At 51.5% G+C, this 18257-nt stretch overlaps 1 protein-coding gene across 3 annotated transcripts in view; it reads right to left on the bottom strand.

Moving 5' to 3' along the window:
- ykt6 (YKT6 v-SNARE homolog (S. cerevisiae)) overlaps positions 1–9017 on the bottom strand; it is a 44083-nt gene extending 35066 nt beyond the window's left edge. Inside the window, exons 1-4 of one of the 3 annotated variants that reach the window (XM_068023384.1) lie at positions 8916–9017; positions 5444–5578; positions 4259–4341; positions 1635–1735 (exon numbers count right to left, since the gene is read on the bottom strand). In XM_068023384.1, the coding sequence (XP_067879485.1) occupies positions 1635–1735; positions 4259–4341; positions 5444–5547 (288 nt within the window). In that variant the 5' untranslated portion in view covers positions 5548–5578; positions 8916–9017. The other 2 variants (XM_068023387.1, XM_068023386.1) reach the window with 2 other exon arrangements.
- Between the last annotated feature and the right edge of the window lie 9240 nt (positions 9018–18257).

Raw genomic sequence — 18257 nt, 5'->3', positions numbered from 1 at the left:
TCGTCTGCTCATTAAAGCTTCTCCACAAAAATGCACTATTGTTGTTTTGATCAATAGTAAGATCAGTTAATGCCTTTATGAGAAATTGTCTCACCGGCCCCCCATAAAAGACCAAAATTTGTTATGTGGCACCCCCCCCCCCCCCAACACGAAAAGGGTGGACAACCCTGATCTGGAGCCTTGGTGAGACCGCACCTGCAGGATTGTGTGCAGTTTTGGTCTCCTTACCGAAGGAAAGATATAGTTGCCATCGAGGGAGTGCAACAAAGGTTCACCAGACTGTTCCTTGGGATGGAGGGATTGTCCTATGAGGAAAGATTAAATAGACGGGGTCTTTATTCGCTGGAGTTTAGAAGAATGAGAGGTGATCTCATTCATACACGCAAAATTCTTACAGGGCTCGACAATTTGATGCAGGATGTTTCCGCTGGTTGGGGGAGTCCAAAACCAGGGGACACGGTCTCAGAAAAAGGGGCAGGCCATTTAGGACTGAGATGAGGAGGAATTTCTTCACGTAGAGGGTGGTGAATCTTTGGCATTCACTACCCCAGAGGGCTTTGGAGGCTCAGTCGTTGAGTATGTTCAAGACTGAGATTGATAGATTTCTACATATTAAAATCAAGGGATACGGGGATAGTGCAGGGAAATGGTATTGAAGTAGAGGAACAGCCATGATCTCATTGAATGGCGGAGCGGGCTCGAAGGGGCTGCATGGCCTCTTCCTGCTCCCATTTGTTTATTGTCTCCCCCACGTTTCCCCTGCCATGCAACAATCGTGAAGATACGGCACAGACCACTCAAGCTGTCCCGTTTAAAATACCGCACAGAGTACATTAAAAGCTACCCGCGCATTGAAATAAACCACGACAATGTAGGGTAGATTATTGATGGGATATTGTTTGGCACCCAGTTTGAGACAGCAGGGAGCCCCGGAGAGCAGGTGGCGGGAAGTGACTGCAGCATTGCTCCTTCGAGAGAGAAAAAGCAGCACCCAAAGGGTGGGGAAAAGTGTGTGCGTGTGTGGAACACACTGGTTACTGGCATTGCTGCCAGACAGGAATACGCAGAGGGAAGCGGCAGGAACAGCCGCAGTATCAGTCTCCGAGAAAAAACACATCATTTACTTCAACGTAGCCAGAGAAGGAAAATGGCGAGTTGTTGGTCCAACCCCACTCTCGTGCTGGAGGTTCTGAACCTCCGCGGTGCCCTGGATGCGTGAGGTTGTTTGGAGGGAGCTGCAGCTTATATCGTTCCAACTCGTGACAGGTGACGGATAACTTCAGAATGCCCGACGGGGCAGCGGAAACAGATGAAACTGTAGCTTTCAAAAGGGAATTGGATAAGTACAAGAGAAAAAAAAATTTGCGTAAAGTGGGGGAGCGGAACTAACTGGATTGCTCTTCCAAAGAGCCAGCACAGATTCGATGGGCCAAATGGCCCATGTTGCTCATCTATCGGAGACAGCAAGAGTGCTGGCTGTGAATGCTGATGAATACAGCACTGAAAGCATCCGTCCCATTTAATACAGAAACAAAAGGGTAGAGAGGGAAGTGAGGGTGTTTGAAGTAAGCAAACAGCGAACACCAGAATCCACTCAGTCTCCCGGGAGGTCTTCAGGGAACACTGCCTCATACCTTATCCAGTAACGTGAAACAAACTCTCGATGGATATTCGCTGTCTGCTATTACTACACCCGCCAGGCAATCGTTCCGTATGCAGACGTGACAAAGATAATCTGGGAAGAGCAAAGAGAGAAACTGCACTGAGCAATGACCGCAGAGTCAATGTGACATTGCATGATCCAATTCATTGGGGTGGGAACATTCCAAAGCAATTGCTAATTATTACAAAACAGTTGAGTTCTCAAAAATAGTCGTCTGTTATTACTGCAATGGACGTTCGCGGTACTCGGTCAGAGCGCAAGAATTTCTAAGCTCAGGCTCATCATTTCTTCGATACAATTATCTTCTCTATCATATTCCCTCACCTATTCTCAGATACACATCCAACTGTCTCCTGAACCCATTTATACACCCAGGTCACATCAACTTGAATCAACTTCACTGGAAAAGAAAAATCACAGACACTTGGATCCAACGAAAACAGGTTGGAGTTAACTTTTGGCTCGGGTCGTGGCGGCAAGAACTCTTGTAGTTACTTATCTTACAGCTGGCTGCTATAACAGAGGAGAACTATCGGCTATTGTGGATGGATGAGCTGGCAGAGGCCAAAGCGAACTATCTGGAACATTTTTTTAAAATTCATTCTTAGGATGTGGGCGTCACTGGCTATGCCAGCATTTATTGCCCATCCCTAATTGCCCTGGAGAAGGTGGTGGTGAGCAGCCTTCTTGAACCACTGCAGTCCATGTTGGGTAGGTACACCCACAGTGCTGTTAGGAAGGGACTTCCAGGATTTTGACCCAGTGACAGTGAAGGAACGGTGATATAGTTCCAAGTCAGGATGGTGTGTGGCTTAGAAGGGAACTTGCAGGTGGTGGTGTTCCCATGCATCTGCTGCCCTTGCCCTTCTAGTGAGTTGCTGCAGTGCATCTTGTAGATGGTACACACTGCTGCCACTGTGCGTCTGTGGCGGAGGGCCCGAGTGTTGAAGGTGGTGGGCAGATCAAGCGGGCTGCTTTACTCTGGATGATGTCGAGCTTCCCGAATGTTTTTGGAACTGCACCCATCCAGGCAAGTGGAGAGTATTCCATCACACTCCTGACTTGTGCCTTGTAGATGGTGATCAGGCTTTGGAGAGTCAGGAGGTGAGTTACTTGCACAGGATTCGTGGCCTTGCAGCCACAGTATTTATATGGCTACTCCAGTTCAGTTTCTGGTCAACTATAACCCCCCAGGATGTTGATAGTGGGGGAATTCAGCAATCGTAATGCCATTGAATGTCAAGGGGAATCCGTTAGATTCTCTCTTGTTAGAGATGCTCATTGCCTGGCATTTGTGTGGCGTGAATGTTATTTGCCCTTATCAGCCCAAGCCTGGATATTGTCCAGGTCTTGCTGCATTTCTACACGGACTGCTTCAGTATCTGAGGAGTCGCGAATGGTACTGAACATTGTGCAATCATCAGCGAACATCCCCACTTCTGACCTTATGATTGAAGGAAGGTCATTGATGAAGCAGCTGAAGATGGTTGGGCTTAGGACACTACCCTGAGGAACTCCTGCAGTGATGTCCTGGAGCTGAGATGATTGACCTCCAACAGCCACAACCATCTTCCTTTGTGCTAGGTATGGCTCCAAACAGCGGAGAGTTTTCCCCAATTCCCATTGACTCCAGAGTTTTGCTCGGGCTCCTTGATGTCATACTCGGTCAAATGCTGTCCAGGGCAGTCACTCTCACCTCACCTCAAGTTCAGCTCTTTTGTCCATGTTTGAACCAAGGCTGTAATGAGGTCAGGAGCTGAGTGGCCTGGTAGAACTCAAACTGAGCATCACTGAGCAGGTTATTGCTAAGCAAGTGCTGCTTGATGGCACTATTGATGATACCTTCCATCACTTTGCTGATGATTGAGAGTAGACTGATGGGGCGGTAATTGGCCGGGTTGGACTTGTCCTGCTTTTTGTGTACAGGACATACCTGGGCAATTTTTCACATTGCAGGGCAGATGCCAGTGTTGCAGCTGTACTGAAACAGCTTGGCTCGGGGCGCGGCAAGTTCTGGAGCACAGGTCTTCACGACTATATCTGGGATATTGTCAGGGCCCATAGCCTTTGCAGTATCCAGTGCCTTCAGTCATTCCTTGACATCATGCGGAGTGAATTGAATTGGCTGAACACTGGCATCTGTGATGGTGAGGATCTCAGGAGGAGGCAGAGATGGATCATCCACTCGACACTTCTGGCTGATGGTTGCAAATGCCCTGTCTTTTGCGCTGATGTGCTGGGCTCCCCCATCACAGAGGATGGGGATATTTGTGGAACCTCTCCCTCCTGTCAGTTGTTTAATTGCCAACCACCATTCACGACTGGATGTGGCAGGACTGCAGCGCTTAGATCTGATCTGATGGTTGTGGGATCGTTTAGCTCTGTCTATTGCATGCTGCTTATGCTGTTTGGCACGCAAGTAGCCCTGGGTTGTCGCTTCACCAGGCTGACACCTCATTTTGAGGTATGCCTGGTGCTGCTCCTGGCATGCCCTCCTGCACTCTTCATTAAACCAGGAGTGAAGCAGTTGTCCCTTAATCCATTGCGTTTACTGATTCCCTTCCCAGGCTCTTCAGTATCATGCTGTTTACTCACCTTGCTCCTTCACTGCCGCCCGGGTCCCGATTTGTGAACGGTCCACAATCAGTTGACTGGTGAAAGTCATAAACTCCTGGACACTGCAGGTTACAAGAGGAGGGTTGCATTCAAACACATCTTTCACGCACATGTCCGAAAAGTTGGAATCACAGCAGAGCATTCAGAAAGAAGTAGCCCATTACTGAAACGCCCATGGGAAGGAAGTTGTTCTAATCCACCAGCAAAGCCTCTACAAGGGAGAGCTGTTACTGTGATATTAGCCTCATTTGCTTGCTTTTTCTCTTAACCTTCCATTTTGATAAACAGGCATGCAATCACTCCCTTTAATGTTTTTAATCCTGATCCTGTCCCTAAACTAATTCATGAGCAACAGTTTACTTTAAGAGCAGAATGTTCAGATTGGCGCACGTCAACTGCTCGATGGACTTTGAGTTTTTTTTCCAGGGTTTCATGGGCCAAGGTTGTTGTGCCTTCTGAAGTCTTAGTTCCTCACACTTTACTATTCCTCTTCTAGCCCTCAGATGTGATTTGTAATGCATTGTGAACCGAGTGACTGGCAGCTGTCTGTTTAGGGGATTCACTGCTGGATTCAATGTGTTCCTTTAAAACTGGGAGGTGCTGCCTACTTGATGTATGCAGTTTGCAAACCAGAATACAACTCTACCTCTATTTTTCTCCTAGGTTTCTAAAAACAAATAAAGTGGCATCTGTGCAAACCTAGACTGAAATTCGGTCACAAACGCAGCTCAAACAGTTGTGACAACGCAACTGGGTGCAAGGTGTATTTTCCCTGCACCCATTCTGAGGCGATGTTGTAATTGCTGCATTATAACAGCAGAAAGCATCGTCATTAACCTTTTCTTTGAGTCAGAGGTGCCACATTCAGGCCCACGATGCCCAGAGAGAGAGATCTTTATTTTAAAATGACCCTCTCCCCAAAACTCCTCGTGAGATCTCCAGTGGCCAACCCGCAACCTCGGATCTAGAACTGGTGCAAGAAAACCGAGAGAGAGCTGCGACTCCCCGAGTACGAAATTTGACCCTCAGCTCTGCACTTTTCCTACGGCAATGTGGCCAAGCAATGTCACCTCAATGCAAACTCTCCAGCCTCCCCCTGCTCCGAGCAATCAGCACTCAATTCCCCATCCCCAGATTCCAAAGTGCTCAGCTGTAATATTTTACCTGGACCTCTGGAAGAAACTGAAGGATGAAACATCGTAGGCAGCTTTCAGAAGGTTAACACCTGTCGCTCCTTTGTAGAATATGCTCAGGCTGTACAACTTCATGACTGCACCCTCGAATGCCTTCCAACGACCTCTACAAAGACAAACAGAGTACAATGTGGTGCAAGGCTCTCTCTGAACCAACTGGCTATTACCAGATATCGAGCGGGACTATTTTTAGGTACATGTGCCTCCACAGTCACAGGGAACAGTTGAACAGGTCCACTACCACACCTTAAATGAGAGATTCATTTAGCAAACTTTAAAAAACAAAACTTTCATTTATATAGCACCTTTCGCAAGCTCAGGACCACCTTAAGGGCAATCGGAGATGGGCAACGAATGATGGCCTCGCCAGCGTCACCCACATCCCGTGAACAAATAACGGTTGCCTTCTGTGCTGTTTTGACTCTTCACGGCCAATTAACGGCTTCTGAACATAAACACTGTTGTAACGCAGCAGCCAAATTGCGCACAGCAAGATCCCAATGGCAACTTGCTTTGTATATACCTCCACCCTTGCCAATATTGCCTTCGGTTCTGATGCGTCGTCTGATTAATGACGCATCTGCCAGTGGAAACAGTTTCTCTTTATTCTATTAAATCCCATCCTAATTTTAAACACCTCTACCAAATCGCCCCTTTACCTTCTCTGCTTTAAAGGAGAACACCCCCCACTTTCTCTCCTCTCTTCCTGTATCCAAGGAGAACATCCCCTCGGCTTCTCTCTAAGTCAAGTCCCTCATCCCTGGTACCATTCTAGTTAATCACTTCTGCACCCTCTCCAAAACCTTGACATCCTTCCTAAAACGTAGTGCCCCGAGTTGACCAGTGTTTTACAAAGGTTCAGGACATCTTCCTTGCTTTTTCACCCGATGCCTCTATCGATGTAGCCACAGATCTCAAATGCTTTTCAACAGCCTACTCAACTTCACACCTAAAGATTTATGTACGTGTACCCCCAGGTCTTTCTATTCCTTTAAAATTTAGTTCTCCTCAGCCTCCCGACCAAAACGAAGCACAACATTGTAAACTTCTCCAGTTGGAAGATTGTTTTTAGAGTCATTGAGTCATAGAGAGATACAACACTAAAACAGTCCCTTCGGCTCACCGAGTCTGTGCCAACCAACAACCACCCATTTATACTGATCCTACATTAATCCCATTTACCCTCTCACATCCCCACCTTCCCTCAATTCTCCTACCACCTACCTACACTAGGGGCAATTTACAATGGCCAATTTACCCATCAACCTGCAAGTCTTTGGCTGTGGGAGGAAACCGGAGCACCCGGAGGAAACCCACGCAGTCACAGGGAGAACTTGCAAACTCCGCACAGGCAGTAGCCAGAACTGAACCCGGGTCGCTGGAGCTGTGAGGCTGCGGTGCTCACCACTGCGCCGCCCCACTTAACAAAAATAGACTGACGTTCCAACGCTCTTCACAACTACTTTCGAGTGTCGTCACGGTTAATGAGGGAAATGTGGCAGCCAATTTGCACACAGCAAGGCCTCAATAACCAAACAGTGCAGCAGCAGCTCTCTTTCAAATTGTACCATTTGCCTCTCCCAATTTCCTTTCAAAATAAATCACACTTGTGTTCAAGTTCATCTGCCATGCGTCTGCCCATATCCTCCTGAAGTCTGTGACTATCCTCCTCACAGATTACTATATTTTGTGTATCACCTAAAAACTTTGAAATTATGCCCAAAGAACAGTATCTCAATACCAACCTCTGGGGACCACCAGTACACACTTCCCTCCAGTCTGAAAAATCAACCGTTCACCACTACTCCCTGCTTTCTGTCCCTTAGCCAATTTTATATCCAGTCACTAGCCCTTCAATTCCATAGGCTTTAACTTTCCTCCTATTATGAGACTCTTCAAGAAGCACCTTTGAAAAGTTCATATACACATCAACCCCCTCAATTTCTAAGACACAAGTGGATTAACAATTAATGTAATTAGTGCATGTCAATGTGACCTCCTGGATTGGCTTTGTCTTAATTTTTATAGATAGAGTCATTTTACAGCACAGAAGGTAGCCATTCGTCCCATTGAGTCCATGCTAGCTCTCCACGGAGCTATACTGTCATTCCCACTCCCCAGCTCAAGCCCCATAGTCCTGCAAGTCTATTTCTCTCAAGTGGCCACCCAACTTCCTCTTGAAGTCATTGTTTCCGCTTCCACCGCCCTTGTGGGCAGCGATTTCCAGGTCGTTACCACCCACTGCATAAAAAAATGCTTCCTCGTATTCCCCCTGCATCGCTTACCCAAAACCTTCAATCTGTGTCTCTAGTACTTGTACCATTTGTTAATGGAAACAGTTTTGTTTAACTTGTCTAAGCCTGTCATAATCTTGTACACTTATATTAAATCTCACCTCAACCTCCTTTGTTCCAAGAAGAACAACCCCAACTTTCCCAACCTAACCTTGTAACTAAAAACCCTCATCCCTGGAAACCATGCTGGTAAATCTCCTCTGCAACCTCTCAAGGGTCCTCACATCCTTTCGAAAGTGTGATTAGAACTAGACGCAATGCTCCAGTTGGGGCCTACCCAAAGCTTTATAAAGGTTCAGCATAACGTCCCTGCTTTTGTACTCAATGCCTCTATATATGAAGCTCAAGATCCCATCTGCTTTACTAACCACTCTCTAATATGTCCTGCCACCTTCAAATATCACTGCACATGCACCCCCAGGTCCTTCCGTTCCTGCACACATTTTAGAACTGTGCCATTCCCTTATTGGCCCTGTTTCTTGTTTTCTGTTTCTCCCAAGAGATTACATGGCTGAAGACGTTTGGGAAATTTCTAGTCAGCTTACGACAGTCAAGTGAGGCTGGGGTGGGGGAGACTTGTGGCATCAGCCGTGACTCAGTGGGTCGTACCCTCCCCTCAGTCAGAAGGTTGCAGGTCCACTCCAGAGGCTGGAGTGCAAAATGAAACTCCTGGGGCAGCACCGAGGGAGTGCTGCCCTGTCAGCGGCGCCGTCTTTCCAATGAGACTCTGAAGCGATGTCTGCCCTCTCAGGTGGCTATAACAGATCCTACAGGCACCATTTTGAAGAGGAGCAGGGGGTAGTTTGCCCCAGTGTCCTGACCAATATTTATCCCTCCACCAACAATACAGTTAGTATCACATTACTGCCCGTGGGATCGTGCTGTGCAGAAATTATCTGCCACGTTCCAACAGTGACCAGACCTCCAAAGGGCTTCACTGGCTGTGAAGCGGTTTGGGACGTCCTGAGGATGCGAAAGGCGCTATATAAATGTAAACCTTTTCTTTCTGGGCGCTGCTCCTTTACTGCCGGCCCCGGGGGAATCTTTTCCTCTTACCCCTCCTCCCCACCACGGGTCCCGGACCGTTCCCAGGCCTGTACCCGGGGAGGAGGGCAGGGGGTTCTATCTCGACCCAACAACATCACTCACCACCCGCCCCCTCGCTCCGTCCGACAATCGATTAAAATCGAAACCCAAACATGCACACGTCACTACCGGATGTTGGTCCGGCTGCTAAAAACGGTCCCCTCGGCCACCGCCCCTGGAACACAAAAGCGCTCGTCCGCTCGGAACTCTGGTTCCGGCCACCAGTGCGCAGGCGCAGCTCCCTGGGCCCCTCCCCTTTCTGGAACCAGTCCGGGATTCATGCAGCACAACCATATAGCAACAGCTTGCATTGATATAGCGCCTTTGACCCAGTGAAATGCCCCAAGGCGGTGCACAGGAGCTGCTGTTATCAGACAAAAGCTGACCCTGATATGGTTCAGAGAGGGTTGCCAACCCTCCAGGATTGGTTTTGAGTCTCTGCCAGGAATTGATATAAATCTCCAGGGCACTTCTGCAGCAAACGGCACAGACATGATGGGCCGAAGTGCCTGTTTCTGTGCTGTCTAACTCTGTCAGTTTATTAATCTTAAAACTGTCGGGGTGCTGGGGAAAACTGTTTTTGTTTTGTTTTCTGTAAGCCTTTCCGTTTATTAGTTAATAAACATATGGGAGGAGAGGCTGTTATAGTCAAGAATCATCCAATTGAGTCATAGATAGAGAGATACAGTACAGAAACAGGCCCTTCGGCCCACCGAGTCTGTGCCGACCATCAACCACCCATTTATACTAATCCTACATTAATCTCATATTCCCTACCACATCCCCACCATTCTCCCACCACCTACCTACAATAGGGGCAATTTACAACAGCCAATTTACCTATCAACCTGCAAGTCTTTGGGTGTGGGAGGAAACCGGAGCACCCAGCGGAAACCCACGCGGTCACAGGGAGAACTTGCAAACTCCACACAGGCAGTACCCAGAACGGAACTCGGGTTGCTGGAGCTGTGCGGCTGCGGTGCTAACCACTGTGCCACTTTCCAATCGGCGCAGAAAGGCAATGCGCCCACGAGGGCCGATGGCAGCAGTACGGGCGCGGGGCAGTTGGCAGCATGGTTTCGACCCGTGTTGGCAACCTCAGGGTCCCAATCAAATTAAAAGGTCATAATTGAGCACCTTCCCAACTCAATCAGCGTATTATCAGTGTCTACGAGACGCTCTATACCCTGCGGTGCGCCCAGTCACGGAAGGTATCAAAGACATCGCATACTCCCTCTCTAGGACCATAATCCTTGCCTAGGCACTGATTCAAGTGCTGATGAAGGGCTGTGTTAGGAACATCAGCATCTTCTTTTCTGCCTTAATTACTCAGTATTTCCAGCATTTCCCGTAGCAAATTTTGCCCAGATCTAGTCCTCACATCTTGCCCTCTGGTGAGGACATTTGGCCTGGCTAACAGAGATTTATAGAATTAAAGACCATGGCTCATCAACCAACTCAGTAACCTGTTCTCACTTTCCCCCCATATCCTTTGATCCCTTTCGCCCCAAGAGCTATATCTAACTCCTTCTTGAAAACGTACAATGTTTTAGCCTCAACTGCTTTCTGTGGTAGCGAATTCCACAGGCTCACCACTCTCTGGGTGAAGAAATTTCTCCTCATCTCAGTCCTGAAAGGTTTACCCCGTATCCTTAGACTATGACCCCTGGTTCTGGACTCTCCCACCATCGGGAACATCCTTCCTGCATCTATTCTGTCAGGTCCTGTTAGAATTTTATAGGTTTCGAGTTGATGAAGGACTGTCATGCAGCCCCCACCTGCCAAAAATGAGACAGATTAATTTTGTCAGATGAACATTGATTTTAAACTGTTGCTGGAGTGAAGAATGGACTTGTTAAAAAAAAAAATCACCTGACACTTGGCTGGAAGGACTACTAACAGACAGTGCTTGTGGAGACAAAGGACTATTTCCTGGTCACCAGGCATTGAAGGTGAGGAAGCTCACATTTCAGGATGACTGCTCAGATGGCAGAATCCACAAACAGAAGTGGTCAAACCAGCTGGTCACATGACTAACCTGCTGGGCAACCTGGGTTTTTTTTGAGTTGTGCCACAAGGGGGCAGAAGGCTGTTGAAACTGGAACCTGGAGCAAGGAAGCCTCTCTCTCTCTCTCGCTTTCTCCCAGGCCATCGAACCCATGGAAGACACGTAAACCTCAAGAGAGAAAAAGACTCTGACCTTGAAACAAGTTGAAGCTTGAACTGGGCCCCAACGAGTTGCAAGTCTGACCGCAACCAAAGACTTCACAGCAAACTCAAAGGACAGTAAACTAGAAACCCATCTATTGCCTCAAACTTTTCCCCTTTATTCTTTTCTACGTTTCTGTCTCTAGCTGCATGTGTGTTTATTGCATATGCATGCTAGCGTGATTGTGTCGCATATTCGTAGTCAGTAACCGGATTAGAATTTAAGATTAATAAACTTATAGAGGTATACAGCACAGAAACAGGCCCTTCGGCCCATCGTGTCTGTGCCAGCCATCAAGCACCTAACTATTCTAATCCCATTTTCTAGCCCTTGGCCCATTGCCTTGTATGCTGTGTGGTTGGGAATTCTTCTCCCTTTCTTGTATAAAATGTAAGAAAACCAGTCTGAATTGATTTCTTTGCCTTACAATTGGAAAGCAGTGAACAAGGATTCACTAAGGGGGAGCTAAAAACACGGCGTTTTTAAAAATTATACCGTCACGGTTAAACCAGGCAAAGGCTGAGAGGGAACCCCTAGACCCCTTCTCGCCTGGTCGTAGCAAGGACGCACACCTGAAATGTGTCTGCTCTCTCCACAGATACCGAGTTTTATTAGCACAGTCTGGTTTTGGTTAATGTTATTTTATCCGATTCAGTATCTCACATCAGACACGTTCTAACGTGTCCCTTTTTGAGGCTGACGAGCTTTAGCTTATTAAATAGCACTCTTTCCTCTTGTACTGCCTCCAGGGACTGGACGACTCCCGTGTGTTTCAGCAACCAAAATGCTCGAGTACAATATTTATACAGCAGCTCTGAGATAGTGAGACATTACAAGGTGCTGCAATAATAAACCAAGACATTGCATTTTTATGGTGTCTCATTTAATCATTAGGAACTGGAGCTTAGCAAGTCATTAAGGCACAGAAAAACGCCATACTGCCCATTGAATCCATGCCAGCTCTCTGTAGAGCCAGCCAGTCAGTCCCACTCCCCCGCTCTATCCCCATAGCCCTGCAAGCTTATTTCCTTCAAGTGCCCAACCAATTTCCTTTTGAAATCATTGATCGTCTCCGCTTCCACCACCCTCGAGGGCAGCGAGTTCCAGGTCATTACCACCCCTTGTGTAAAAAATTCTTCCTCACATCTCCCCTCTTGCCCAAAACCTTCAATCTGTCTCCCCTAGTCCTTGCACCATCAGCTACTGGGAGCAGCTTTTTTGTTGTCGACCTTATCCAAACCTGTCTGCAAGAGAAACAAGAAGAAAAAGAAAAGAATGCACAGAGACAATGTTAAGTTGCAACACTGGGAAGTTGGTATTTTAAGATTTCTACAGAATCTATTGACAATTCACTTAATACATGAGGTTCAGACAACAGTTCACACCATAAGGTATGTATACAGTGACTATAGGGTGGGATTCAGCAAGTCAACAAGGATATTGGCAATTGTGAAAAATCAGTCAATATACTGGAGCTGGCTGAGGAATTGCTGAAATCACTGTGCTGGAAAGATGTGCAGCAACCGTATTAACTCTGGGATCATTGCTGCAATTGAGTGGTCTAAATCCTTACGACACAGTTAATAGATTCGGCAGGATGAGATACTTGGTCGTGTGGTGAAAATACAGTTTTCTCCCACTTACAGCAGCCACACATGAGAAGCCGCAGAAGGTTCCAAAGACTTGCAGATATTTTAGGCCTGTCGGAGTTCGGTTCTTGCGCAGATTTAACTAAAGTTCAGACAGAAGACCCATTGACATTGAGGCTGCTGCAATCTCAATCTGACTGCATGGGGCTGGCAGCTCTTTCAACCAGGCTGTACTGGGGCTCTCGCTCACTCACACTGGCTGCACTGGGGATCTCGCTCGCTCACACAGACTGCATTGGGGCCCATGCTCACTCAAATTGGCTGCACTGGGGCTCTCGCTCCCTCACACTGACTGCATTGGGGCCCCTGCTCACTCACACTGGCTGCATTGGGGCCCCTGCTCACTCACATTGGCTGCACTGGGGATCTCGCTCGCTCACACTGACTGCATTGGGGCCCCTGCTCACTCACATTGGCTGCACTGGGGCTCTCGCTCGCTCACACTGACTGCATTGGGGCTCTCGCTCACTCACACTGGCTGCACTGGGGATCTCGCTCACTCACACTGGCTGCACTGGGGCTCTCGCTCGCTCACACTGGCTGCATTGGGGCTCTCGCTCGCTCACACTGACTGCACTGGGGATCTCGCTCACTCACACTGACTGCATTGGGGCTCTCGCTCACTCACAGTGACTGCACTGGGGATCTCGCTCACTCACACTGGCTGCATTGGGGCTCTCGCTCACTCACATTGGCTGCACTAGGGATCTCGTTCGCTCACACTGACTGCATTAGGGCCACTGCTCACTCACACTGACTGCACTGGGGCTCTCACACACTCACTGCATTGGAGCTCTCGCTCACTCACACTGACTGCACTGGGGCCCCTGCTCACTCACATTGGCTGCACTGGGGCTCCTGCTCACGCACACTGGCTGCACTGGGGCTCCTGCTCACTCACACTGGCTGCACTGGGGCTCTCGCTCGCTCACACAGACTGCATTAGGGCCCCTGCTCGCTCACACTGGCTGCACTGGGGCTCTCGCCCGCTCACACTGACTGCATTGGGGCCCCTGCTCGCTCACACTGCTGCACTGGGGCTCTTGCTCGCTCACACTGACTGCATTGGGGCCCCTGCTCGCTCACACTGGCTGCACTGGGGCGCTCGCTCACACTGACTGCATTGGGGCCCCTGCTCACTCACACTGGCTGCACTGGGGATCTCATTCGCTCACACTGACTGCATTGGGGCCCCTGCTCGCTCACACTGGACGCACTGGGGCTCTCGCTCGCTCACACTGACTGCATTGGGGCCCCTGCTCACTCACACTGGCTGCACTGGGGAACTCGTTCGCTCACACTGACTGCATTGGGGCCCCTGCTCGCTCACACTGGCTGCACTGGGGCTCTCGCTCACTCACACTGACTGCATTGAGGTCCCTGCTCACTCACACTGGCTGCACTGGGCCTCTGCTTGCTCACACTGGGGCTCCAACTCACTCACACTGACTGCATTGGGGCTCATGCTTGCTCACACTGACTGTACTGGGCCTCTGCTCGCTCACACTGGCTGCACTGGGGCTCCTGCTCGCTCACACTGGCTGCACTGGGGCTCCTACTCACTCACACTGGCTGCACTGGGGCCCCTGCTCGCGCTCACTGGGGCTCCTATTCACTCACACTGGCTGCATTAGGGCCCCTGCTTGCTCACACTGGCTGCACTGGGGCTCTTACTCACTCACACCGGCTGCACTGGGGCTCCTACTCACTCACACGGACTGCATTGGGGCTCCTATTCACTCACACTGGCTGCATTAGGGCTCCTGCTTGCTCACACTGGCTGCACTGGGGCTCCTACTCACTCACACTGGCTGCACTGGGGCCCCTGCTCGCTCACACTGGGGCTCCTATTCACTCACACTGGCTGCATTAGGGCCCCTGCTTGCTCACACTGGCTGCACTGGGGCTCCTACTCACTCACACCGGCTGCACTGGGGCTCCTACTCACTCACACGGACTGCATTGGGGCTCCTATTCACTCACACTGGCTGCATTAGGGCCCCTGCTTGCTCACACTGGCTGCACTGGGGTTCCTACTCACTCACACTGGCTGCACTGGGGCCCCTGCTCGCTCACACTGGGGCTCCTATTCACTCACACTGGCTGCATTAGGGCCCCTGCTTGCTCACACTGGCTGCACTGGGGCTCTTACTCACTCACACCGGCTGCACTGGGGCTCCTACTCACTCACACGGACTGCATTGGGGCTCCTATTCACTCACACTGGCTGCATTAGGGCCCCTGCTTGCTCACACTGGCTGCACTGGGGCTCCTACTCGCTCACACTGGCTGCACTGGGGCTCCTGCTCGCTCACACTGGCTGCATTGGGGCTCCTGCTTGCTCACACTGGCTGCACTGGGGCTCCTACTCACTCACACTGGCTGCACTGGGGCCCCTGCTCGCTCACACTGGGGCTCCTATTCACTCACACTGGCTGCATTAGGGCCCCTGCTTGCTCACACTGGCTGCACTGGGGCTCTTACTCACTCACACCGGCTGCACTGGGGCTCCTACTCACTCGGACTGCATTGGGGCTCCTATTCACTCACACTGGCTGCATTAGGGCCCCTGCTTGCTCACACTGGCTGCACTGGGGCTCCTACTCACTCACACCGGCTGCACTGGGGCTCCTACTCACTCACACGGACTGCATTGGGGCTCCTATTCACTCACACTGGCTGCATTAGGGCCCCTGCTTGCTCACACTGGCTGCACTGGGGCTCCTACTCACTCACACTGGCTGCACTGGGGCCCCTGCTCGCTCACACTGGGGCTCCTATTCACTCACACTGGCTGCATTAGGGCCCCTGCTTGCTCACACTGGCTGCACTGGGGCTCTTACTCACTCACACCGGCTGCACTGGGGCTCCTACTCACTCACACGGACTGCATTGGGGCTCCTATTCACTCACACTGGCTGCATTAGGGCCCCTGCTTGCTCACACTGGCTGCACTGGGGCTCCTACTCACTCACACTGGCTGCACTGGGGCTCCTGCTCGCTCACACTGGCTGCATTGGGGCTCCTGCTTGCTCACACTGGCTGCACTGGGGCTCCTACTCACTCACACTGGCTGCACTGGGGCCCCTGCTCGCTCACACTGGGGCTCCTATTCACTCACACTGGCTGCACTGGGGCTCCTGCTCGCTCACACTGGCTGCATTGGGGCTCCTGCTTGCTCACACTGGCTGCACTGGGGCTCTTACTCACTCACACCGGCTGCACTGGGGCTCCTACTCACTCACACGGACTGCATTGGGGCTCCTATTCACTCACACTGGCTGCATTAGGGCCCCTGCTTGCTCACACTGGCTGCACTGGGGCTCCTACTCACTCACACCGGCTGCACTCGGGCTCCTACTCACTCACACGGACTGCATTGGGGCTCCTATTCACTCACACTGGCTGCATTAGGGCCCCTGCTTGCTCACACTGGCTGCACTGGGGCTCCTACTCACTCACACTGGCTGCACTGGGGCCCCTTTTCGCTCACACTGGGGCTCCTATTCATTCACAGTGGCTGCATTAGGGCCCCTGCTTGCTCACACTGGCTGCACTGGGGCTCTTACTCACTCACACCGGCTGCACTGGGGCTCCTACTCACTCACACGGACTGCATTGGGGCTCCTATTCACTCACACTGGCTGCATTAGGGCCCCTGCTTGCTCACACTGGCTGCACTGGGGCTCCTACTCACTCACACCGGCTGCACTGGGGCTCCTACTCACTCACACGGACTGCATTGGAGCTCCTATTCACTCACACTGGCTGCATTAGGGCCCCTGCTTGCTCACACTGGCTGCACTGGGGCTACTACTCACTCACACTGGCTGCACTGGGGCTCCTATTCACTCACACTGGCTGCATTAGGGCCCCTGCTTGCTCACACTGGCTGCACTGGGGCTCTTACTCACTCACACCGGCTGCACTGGGGCTCCTACTCACTCACACTGGCTGCATTAGGGCCCCTGCTTGCTCACACTGGCTGCACTGGGGCTCCTACTCACTCACACCGGCTGCACTGGGGCTCCTACTCACTCACACGGACTGCATTGGGGCTCCTATTCACTCACACTGGCTGCATTAGGGCCCCTGCTTGCTCACACTGGCTGCACTGGGGCTCCTACTCACTCACACTGGCTGCACTGGGGCCCCTGCTCGCTCACACTGGGGCTCCTATTCACTCACACTGGCTGCATTAGGGCCCCTGCTTGCTCACACTGGCTGCACTGGGGCTCTTACTCACTCACACCGGCTGCACTGGGGCTCCTACTCACTCACACGGACTGCATTGGGGCTCCTATTCACTCACACTGGCTGCATTAGGGCCCCTGCTTGCTCACACTGGGGCTCCTACTCACTCACACTGGCTGCACTGGGGCTCCTGCTCGCTCACACTGGCTGCATTGGGGCTCCTGCTTGCTCACACTGGCTGCACTGGGGCTCCTACTCAATCACACTGGCTGCACTGGGGCCCCTGCTCGCTCACACTGGGGCTCCTATTCACTCACACTGGCTGCATTAGGGCCCCTGCTTGCTCACACTGGCTGCACTGGGGCTCTTACTCACTCACACCGGCTGCACTGGGGCTCCTACTCACTCACACGGACTGCATTGGGGCTCCTATTCACTCACACTGGCTGCATTAGGGCCCCTGCTTGCTCACACTGGCTGCACTGGGGCTCCTACTCACTCACACGGACTGCATTGGGGCTCCTATTCACTCACACTGGCTGCATTAGGGCCCCTGCTTGCTCACACTGGCTGCACTGGGGCCCCTGCTCGCTCACACTGGGGCTCCTATTCACTCACACTGGCTGCATTAGGGCCCCTGCTTGCTCACACTGGGGCTCTTACTCACTCACACCGGCTGCACTGGGGCTCCTACTCACTCACACGGACTGCATTGGGGCTCCTATTCACTCACACTGGCTGCATTAGGGCCCCTGCTTGTTCACACTGGCTGCACTGGGGCTCCTACTCACTCACACGGACTGCATTGGGGCTCCTATTCACTCACACTGGCTGCATTAGGGCCCCTGCTTGCTCACACTGGCTGCACTGGGGCTCCTACTCACTCACACTGGCTGCAATGGGGCCCCTGCTCGCTCACACTGGGGCTCCTATTCACTCACACTGGCTGCATTAGGGCCCCTGCTTGCTCACACTGGCTGCACTGGGGCTCTTACTCACTCACACCGGCTGCACTGGGGCTCCTACTCACTCACACCGGCTGCACTGGGGCTCCTACTCACTCACACGGACTGCATTGGGGCTCCTATTCACTCACACTGGCTGCATTAGGGCCCCTGCTTGCTCACACTGGCTGCACTGGGGCTCCTACTCACTCACACTGGCTGCACTGGGGCTCCTGCTCGCTCACACTGGCTGCATTGGGGCTCCTGCTCGCTCACACTGGCTGCACTGGGGCTCCTGCTTGCTCACACTGGCTGCACTGGGGCTCCTGCTTGCTCACACTGGCTGCACTGGGGCTCCTGCTTGCTCACACTGGCTGCACTGGGGCCCCTGCTCGCTCACACTGGCTGC

The sequence above is a fragment of the Heterodontus francisci genome, chromosome 47 (genome assembly GCF_036365525.1).
Source record: "Heterodontus francisci isolate sHetFra1 chromosome 47, sHetFra1.hap1, whole genome shotgun sequence".
In the NCBI taxonomy this organism is placed as follows: domain Eukaryota; kingdom Metazoa; phylum Chordata; class Chondrichthyes; order Heterodontiformes; family Heterodontidae; genus Heterodontus; species Heterodontus francisci.
The sequence above is the reverse complement of the archived record's forward strand: the minus strand, read 5'-3'. Positions and strand labels throughout refer to the sequence as shown.